Source organism: Erpetoichthys calabaricus, chromosome 2, assembly GCF_900747795.2.
Source record: "Erpetoichthys calabaricus chromosome 2, fErpCal1.3, whole genome shotgun sequence".
Lineage (NCBI taxonomy): Eukaryota > Metazoa > Chordata > Cladistia > Polypteriformes > Polypteridae > Erpetoichthys > Erpetoichthys calabaricus.
The window spans coordinates 254,049,744-254,059,323 of record NC_041395.2 but is presented as its reverse complement, the minus strand read 5'-3'; the positions used below and the strand labels follow the sequence as shown (position 1 = coordinate 254,059,323).

The following is a 9,580-nucleotide window of genomic DNA, read 5'->3' as shown; positions in this document are numbered from 1 at the left end:
AATGGAAGAGGAGAAGCACTTCCGGGTCAAGGACTATATAATGGACTGCTGGAGACCGGGAGGAGTAGGAAAGAGCTTGCTGGGAGATGTGGAGGAGAGAATTGTACTGATTTATTATTGATTTACTTGTGTTTACTGGTGGCTGTGGTGCTGAAGGAGCACTACTTAAAGAACAAAAATATTAAATATCTTCTTAGTGCTTTTACCCTGTGTCTACTTGCTTGTCTGTTGGGTTTAATGGGGCGACAGCGACGACTAGTGTCTTACAGGGTATAAAGTCAGAGGCAGAGTCTCTCACAAGTTAAGATGGGAGGGCTTGACCACTCTCTAAATGAATATGAGGGAAAATATTCTTATTATTTAAGAATAATGCTCCTTAATGTAAAATTGCAAAGAATTTTTGTATTTAATTGTCTACGGTACATAATGTCATTGAAAGATTCGAACAGAAACCCACTGAAATCTCTGCATGCAAAGCCAATATTGGATGGCTGCGTTCTTTGAACCCCCAGGCGGCACTGCATTAAATACAATTCTGTAGCGGGAATCCCTGCATGGACTCCAAAACACTGGTGAAAACCTGTGTCAGTGAACACAGTTTGTCGCTGCATCCACAATTGCAAATTAAAACTCTACTGTGCAAAGAAGAAACCATTTATAAAGATGACGCAGAAACATTGCTGCCTTCTATGGGCCTGAGCTCACTTGAGATGGACTGAGACAAAGTGGATAATTGTCCAGTGGTCTGATGAATAGAAACTAAAATTCTTGTGATATCATCGGTGGCGCCAGGACCGGGTGGGATTTCCCGAGATGGATCTGTAAGGGATTGAGAGAGACAATTAGTCCACCTCGCCACCCCCTGGTCAGGCATGGCATTACTATTATTCAGGCCCTTTAGTTGTCTCCTAATCGCATGTGTGTGACACTGTATTATTTTTTGGTATTTGGTATATTGTATCAGTCCCCAAGGGGATTACTTTATATACAGTACATTTAAATAAACAAGAAATTGTCAGCAATTATATGCAATATGCTATAATACTGTTACCTTGAAACTATACAATGAAATATTTCAATACTTAACTGAATTAATTTACCCCCTAATCTGTAAGTACTGTATCAGAATAGTTAGATGGAAAGTAAACTTAAAATTCAGTTTTAATTCTCCCCTTCTCAAATGTAGACACAGTAATATTCAGCATACTCACATTCAGGGTTAAAGCAATATACAGTATTTATTTCACATTTTTTCAAAAAAACATAAAAAACTCAAACCAAAACATCTTCAAGGATAATGACCAGCAAGATCAAAGGCCTTTGACAGAATCAACCAAATGAACCAGCCACTTGGTTATAGCAGCTGATGACAATATTTTATTATTGTGTATTTCCAATAATGACAATCACTGTGCATTAAGCATATGGGAAAAAGTACATGTAAGTACAGCTTTGGTTCACTAAAATGAACACGCTATCAACATACAAAGGATAGACTACTGATTTCAGTATTACATCATTTTGTAACACTATGTTTAAAGCCATATTCCTTCCTAGTCATAAATAAAAAAGGTAATTTTGCCTCTTGACAGCTACTCACAACTATAATTTTCAAGAGACAGCAGATTCCTGATAACTTTGCATTTTTACTTGAAAGTACAGTTGTGTATTTCTGATTATATATTAATGAAACACTAATAAAAGCGCCCTAGACTTGTTTTAATTAAATACAGTACATGGAATCGGTATATGAGCAAACATTAGCATGACAACTACGTACAATGCATATAGCAGATTTAAATTTGTATTCATTTTTGATCAATGTCAGAACACCCTGAAGATTACATGGATATGAAGCCCTTCTAACAATTTGAACTAAGCCTTTCAATTGCTGAAACAACAAAAGGTTACTAATTTTAAGCTGGACTTAAGTTCTTTTAAGGTTACACTTGTATAAAAAAATAATTCCAGTCTAGAATTAAAACTATTGTTTTCATCAGCAGCAGCTGAAACATCCATCTGTCCTTTTTATTAACTTGCTTTGTTACTGAAACAAAAAATAAATACCCAAGCAACTGGGCCTTCATTTCATATGTACAGATCTCACTACTGCTTCAAAGTAAACATTAAGCTATGTGTAACTTTCTACATTTACAGCTGTAAGCTTACTAATGTATACTTCCCCTGCAAAGCCATGTAAAGCCTTCCACTCTGAAAGGTGAATGCAGATGAAACAATCCTTTGTAAGTATCACAAATGATAGTTATTGGAATTAGCTGGTTATACAGTGTGAATGCTCAGTCTTGTATTATGACTGGCTAACACTCCAGGTACTTTCACACCTCACGTTTTCTTGACATTAGCGGGAATTCTACAGGAAATGTTCTTAGGGTTCATTTTACTAGCAAAGAACAGGCATCAGGGGAGTGTTGCACAGTACTTATTACTTACACTAAACACACAGGCAATGCTTACAATTTTTGCCTCAGATAGCAAAGCGTATGTGTACGACTTTACTGTTAAATTGTAAAAATAAAGCGATGAGCTACCATTATAAGGGGACAAAATTAATCGATCGTACTTATTAGGAACGAATTGTAGTGAAATGTTAAGAGCTCATCAGAAGCTTCTAGAAAATAAATGAGGCTCTGAATGGTTTACTGACTTATATAAATATAATGGGTAAAACACAACTCTTCTCCATAAAATAAGTAAACAAAATAACATAACAAATCTGAAAGTATTTATCATGTTGGGTTTGTGGCTTTAACTGAGATTTTATTTGTGTAATACAGTAATGCTAATGCACCGGTTTAGTCCATTAATGGGCAGATGAGCTCTAACAAAAATAATCTATTGGAACTGGAAAATAATAAGTCGGCCTGCTTTGTTTAAAACAGCACTGCTACCAATCAACACCCTGCAACAATTGTTTGCACTGCTTTGGGTGTTGAGTTTCTTTGGCTCTTTAAACACATGAACTGCCACTTTTCAGTCAGGATTTTTACTTCTTTATTCTCTCCATATAGGACACTTATCTGAGGGCATAATGAAATCTGCAACATGAAAGATGGAAAGCACAGGATGTGTACATTTTTAGAACCTACTTTACGAATATTATCATCTTTGCAACTGTTTATTTCTCAAATATTGTATGTTTGTTAAAAATATTTTAAAACAAAAAGGTAATTTAATTTCAGCTGCCAATACATCATACACTGAAAGATTAACAAAATACTATTGCTTTAGGCAGAGATGTTAAAACACCTCCCTTTTTATGTACAAAAATAAAACAAAAAAAGATGGCAATACAATATGTCATTATAAAGTTAAAACTGATAGTCTGTAACTATGTCTATTTTTAAAATAGAGTCCAGCTTGAATGGATAAAAGTAAACCCTTTTGTATAACTGGAATATATTTTACAATATAATTTGAGTCAAAGCAAACAGTAACAGATGTAACATTATCAATGACTCGTGGTGATGGTCATTCAAAACCAAATAGGCTTACAATCAAGCGTGTCAAAAAAAGATAACTACACACACCGACTAAAAGGAAATCAAGTTTTTCAACCTATTTAAATAGGTTGTGTTTGTGTGTATGGATATGTCAGTTTCACTTGAGACAAAGTTTGTGCTTTTAATCTGACAATATTTAACATTTTAAAAAAGTTCAGTGCCTTGAAACCAACATCTCTTTTGCAAATATTAAGACAAAAATACTGAAAATGTTTATAATGCACAAACACTGAGGCAGTTGACAGGTTGCTATGCCATTGCAGATGAAGTATTCCAGAAACACCACTTGTATCTAGAATGGTGTTTATTAAGCACAACATCCTCTTTTTCCCTCTCTTTCTTGACACGTTGATAATGATCTTCTTCCTTTAAGTACCATACAGGAGGCCATCGATGTTTTTCAAAATATTCTTGATTTTCTGCAGAGGTAAAGCATTTTTTTCTTTGTTAGATTGCTTTATATTAGAAGATAAAAGTACAATGGTATTTCAATTGACACCACCATACTCAAGAGTATAAAACATGATACAGCACTCCAAATCCTCTTACTGACCTGCAGATTTAGACTTGATCTCTTTCCGAAACTTGGCACACACGCTGTTATAATGCGTACAGATGTGATGAAGACACCAAGCTGCCAGCTGGTGGGCATTATGAAACTGTATTTAAAAAGTAAAAAAATGTAAGTGCATTGGACATTTTACTGTATATACACATATTGTATAATTGTAAAATAACCAGACTATTTTTCAAGTCAAAGATTTCATAGTATACATTAATTCGCCATGGGAAATTAAGCTCTTAACTGAAGCATTCTATCTACATTTAAAAAAATGCTGTCCTTATACTTAAAATAGTGTCTATGGCTCAACAGACTGTGAAAACTGAAACTGTAAAAGCCATCAAATAAGTCCATTTTCAAGTCACGAACAATCTTGAGTATTAATCTGTTATGAAATTGCACACATATTATAAAACTGTTCATCTGTTATAATATGCAATTTTCACTTCTTTCTGAATGAAGTAATTATTTTTATACATATTTTTTACATATCTGAGGTCAGGTTGGTAGGGAAATTGTTCCCTGAAGTCACAGAGATGACATTAGTAAGAAGCCAAATATATATTCACGCTGCATGGCTTTTATTAAAGACGTTTGTGGAAATAGAGTAAAAAGATTCTGTTTCCCCTTATAATCTTATTTTCTTTAGTATTTTGAACCCAGTTTTCCTTTTCCTGATTTTTGGTATCTCCCATTAACCTGGCACTTTGTTAGTATTTTCTTTCTGGTTCTGACTGTAGCTTTGGATTTTTTTTTCTGGTTTAACTCTATATAAATTTAATGTGCACCTGTCTTAAAGATATTAGAACAGCAGCCATGTTCTTTCTGAAATATATATATAGAGAGAGAGAGAGAGAGAGAGTAAGAATGCTCAGGATTAGAAAATAAGCTGTCATTATATACCCACTGGGAAATGGTAATTTCTCACCCACTCACGATAATTTGGAATCATCAGTTCACCTAACCTGCATGTGTTTTGGGATGTGGATGAAAACTGCATACTAATGACAAAGTCCACAAGGTCAACGACTGGCCACGTAATTTAAACTCAGGATGTCAGACTTATGTAGCCGCTGCACTAACAACTGTGTTAGCATGCTGCCATACATAAGAGGTACTCATTAATGCAGTGTTAATTTTGCTGGTAAACAACATTTTCTGATACTGTACAACTCTGTTTTTCAATAAGCACATTAAATGTAGGAAAAAACACCATGTTAAAATACATTGGGAGTCCAATTACAGGTTGGAACTGGACAAAATGAATAAAGTGATTATATGAAAAAAAAGTGGCAACAGTGTTACTTCTAGGCCAAGTTTGGAAAACCTTATTAAAAACTGGAAGCTAAGATACCTACCTGGGACAGTTCTAGATAGGTGAGCACTTCTCCGTCTATATCAACTCCATCCTTTGAAGCTTTTACCAGTTCATGTACAGCATATTGTTCTGTAAGGAAATATGTCAATATTAAACACTTAACCTACATTTGTCAGGTACAAAATGTTAAACGTTCACACCATAAAATTTAATTTTTGCTTGTAGATGTTTTGTTCAATTGTGAGAACAACATCTTTACAAGGGGGGGCATGGTGGCGCAGTGGCAGCACTGCTGCCTCGCAGTTAGGAGACCCGGGTTCGCCTCCCTGGTCCTCCCAGCGTGGAGTTTGCATGTTCTGCCCCGTGTCTGCGTGGGTTTCCTCCGGGCACTCCGGTTTCCTCCCACAGTCCAAAGACATGCAGGTTAGGTGGATTGGCGATTTTAAATTGGCCCTAGTGTGTGCTTGGTTTGTGTGTGTCCTGTGGTGGGTTGGCACCCTGCCCGGGATTGGTTCCTGCCTTGTACCCTGTATTGGCTGGGGTTGGCTCCAGCAGACCCCCATGAACCTGTGTTCAGATTCAGCGGGTTGGACAATGGATGGATGGACATCTATACAATGATGAAGAAAAGTGTACACACTAAACCTAGAAAATTGCAAGCAAGTTTGACTGTGGCTGAGTAGTTTAATAAGAACTACTAATTACAAAGCAGACAAAATTTGCTTTTAGTTTTGTTTTAGAGGATTGAATTTACATTTTGGTCAAATTAGTATTTTAAGAAAACAAACATGAGAATCCATTTTTCTTGTCATATCTGGTGACCATCAACTTCACACAAACTATAATTTTAACCTCATTTTAGAGTCGCTAACATTTAACCTAATGAGCTCTGCAAACTATTTCTAAACTATTGTTTAATTTGGCTTGCAGTTGGTAATTTATCATCTGTTACCCATGCAGAATTTCTAAAAGCAGAAAATGGTAGGACAAAAAATTATTTTTTTTTCTTTCTAACATACTAACATGTTATGTGTCACACATGTGCACAATGGAAGCTTGTTGTAGGCCCTGCTCATGAGGTGGGAGACTGCTTTGGATGAGACACAGTTTAAAAGCTCTCTTTGACTTCCAGCTCTAGAGTGAAGGAGGAGCCCCACAACAAGCCATGATGATACTTCCAGTCACCTTACTTTGTTTTACCTTTTTAAATTTTTCTTCAGTTTATTAACATTGCTACTATTAAATGGGGATCTCATTGGGAACCCCAAAACTTTATTTTTTTCTGTTTTCTTTCATTCAACACTAACTTCTATATAAATTTAAACATACAACTTTTCTAGCTATAAACCAGCTTCTAAGTAAATAAACTATATACAGTATGTATATATATTTATATTTATATATATATATTGTATATATACAGTATATATATGTATATCTTCTACCTATGAACAGTAAAAAACAAAAACATTGAACATTAATCTTCACTTAATCTTTTAGTGCATCTGCATATATTCAATTTTTTAAGTGTAGATTTGAAAAACTGAAATTGAACATTATTGCATCAGTATAGGTGTTTGCACAGCACCATCTACTAGATTATCATGGATCATCAATTAATGTTTGCTTGTGAAATAAATTCAATGCCATAGAAAAAGAAAAAAGGGGTATAGAAAGTAAAACAAAACTTGCCAACAGGATTTTTTCAAATATAATAGTCTGCTACTGAATTAAATTCATTAACCATTTTCAAATAGATAATCTGGTCAACATAGTTTGAGCTACCCCTTTAATACAGCTAGCATAATGGATCTAACACACTGCACATGGTGACTTAAAGGATGTTACTTTCAGCAAATTGTATATACTGACCTGTCAAAGCCACCAAACGTGGAAGGCACAATCTATTTGCAAGTGCAATTAATTCCAGTGGATCCAGATCCAGTGAAGGTGATAGTTGATTCATATACAGATACTCCAAAACTGCCTGCATGCATGCCTTGCTTGTATTAGGAAGGTAAACCTAGAATAACAGGAAAAAAGAACACATAAGGTATAAGTATAAACTAACTTGGAATTTGCATTATTTTATCACATCATTGTAAGTAAAGCTTTTAAGGTGTACTGTTAAACTGACAGGAAAAAATACATTAGTCACATACACTGAAATAAAGAGTAAATAAACAAAGAACCTGTTCTGCCAATAAATTAGAATTGCCAAGCCAGAAAGTTAGATGAATATTTTTGAATGTAATGAGGAGAAAAAGGTCTTTTTGAGGGACAAAACAAAATCAAAATCTGCCAGCCAGGAGTCAAAACCCTAAAAGACTGTTAGAGAATTGAGCATCAAAGTTAAAAAAAGAAGCCAAAAATCAATATCAAAGTAATAAAAACTAAGCCCTAAACCAGGTCCTTTCTCTGAGTTAACTATAAAGCAAGAGTGAAATTATGTTATCAATTTAAAAATATGTATGTGTAGCTGTGGCAATGCATGCTCTCAACAGCGGTGGTGTGATGATATAATATGCAACACCCATGTGGAATCACATGTCATGTCCACATGACACCAGCAAAAAGCATCATAACTACAAGATGGCGGTGTCTATTTTAAAATATTGTGAAATAGAATTGTCAATGAGAAAACAAATAAAATCGCATCATGAACTAAATTGTAAATAAATAATAATTGAATATCATAAAAAACAAGTAAAAACTATAAACATAATTGTAATAGCAGAAACAACCTTACCTCATTTAACACAAGTAGATCATGTAAGAAACACAATCTGTACTTATCCCAACTGTGCTGATCTTACAGCAACAAAGCTGGCCAGTGTATATACAGTAATAAGTAGAATAATAATCAAGAGAAAAGTAAAAAAAAAAAGGAAAACAAAACAAAAACAGCAGGAATAATAAAAGGCACTACACTGGGCAATGGTATAGCACAGTTAACATCTCAAGGTATCCTCTGGTTTCCCTCCACCTTCCAAATACTTAAAGATAAACTTAACTGAAACTTTAAATTAGCCCTGTATGTGTGAGTGCACAGTAAGTGTGTGTATATTAATGTCTGTTGCAGTAGACTTCACCGCTGTCAAGTGTTGATTTCTGTCATATACTATATGGTAGTAGTTAGGGATTGGCATTTTCAACAAATATTGTACAGATCCAAAATCCATTTACCACATGTCTGAAATTCAAAAGATCCAAAGAGCAATTTTTTTCCATAAGTTTGCTTTTTTTTTTTGGAGGACCAAAGACAGTGACACTTCATGGTAGGACAACACATTTTGTGGAAAGTGTTATGAGTGTTTGTGCACATATGACCTGATTTATCCATCCATCCATCCATTTTCCAACCCGTTGAATCCGAACACAGGGTCATGGGGGTCTGCTGGAGCCAATCCCAGCCAACACAGGGCACAAGGCAGGAATCAATCCCGGGCAGGGTGCCAACCCACCGCAGTGACCTGATTTAGATATGGCAAAATACCACATTTTAAGTCATGGTGTCACTTTTGTAAACAAGCTTTAATGGTTTTATAAGAACTTATTCCTTTTAAAAGATTAATACATGATTCTGACATTAATGTCAACACAAAAAATGACAAGAAAAATTAAGAAATTATGTTTCTTCATTGCCAAGTAGTTCATATTAGTATCACCATGTTTGTTTGGCATATCAAAAAATATTAGTGAATAAAATGAAAACACATCAAATTAGTTAAAGTTGACAGCAAATTTTAACACTGGAATTTTATATCAACATTCAGAAGCAACATGCACGCACTTTTAGCCATTCCCTTTCACTTTCTGCCAGTAGCTATGTATGACTTAAAAAAATGGCAGTTTTAAATATTTATGACCTAATCACCATATAAATTTGGCTATGTTCCTGAGTGACATTTTTACTTTCAAAACATGGGAGAGAGCAGAAAACGAAACTACAGTGAATGTGAATTTGAGGTATTGTGGAGTTTAAGGAATGGCCGGATTGCCTGCAAACCCTTCCCCCTGGGATGCAATAAGACAATTTTCATAGCCAGGTTTGTGTTTTATAAATTCTGACATTTGTATAAGAAATGGCTTACGCACTATACTTATACTGTGCACTCTTCTGCTGCATGTGCTTTTGTTGAAATGTGTATGTGTTTCCCTCATGCTTCTCTTATTGTG

The 9,580-nt window shown here is 34.9% G+C and overlaps 1 protein-coding gene across 6 annotated transcripts in view; it reads right to left on the bottom strand.

Annotated features, from left to right (window-relative positions):
• Positions 1-1,212: 1,212 nt before the first annotated feature.
• The window catches only part of rhobtb1 (Rho related BTB domain containing 1), a 68,849-nt gene continuing 60,481 nt past the window's right edge, over positions 1,213-9,580 (bottom strand). For all 6 annotated transcript variants that reach the window (XM_028795389.2, XM_051922834.1, XM_028795387.2 and 3 more), the window contains 4 exons: positions 7,274-7,424; positions 5,442-5,530; positions 4,075-4,180; positions 1,213-3,940 (listed from right to left, as the gene is read on the bottom strand). In XM_028795389.2, the coding sequence (XP_028651222.1) occupies positions 3,771-3,940; positions 4,075-4,180; positions 5,442-5,530; positions 7,274-7,424 (516 nt within the window). In that variant the 3' untranslated portion in view covers positions 1,213-3,770. The remainder of the gene's footprint in view (positions 3,941-4,074; positions 4,181-5,441; positions 5,531-7,273; positions 7,425-9,580) is intronic.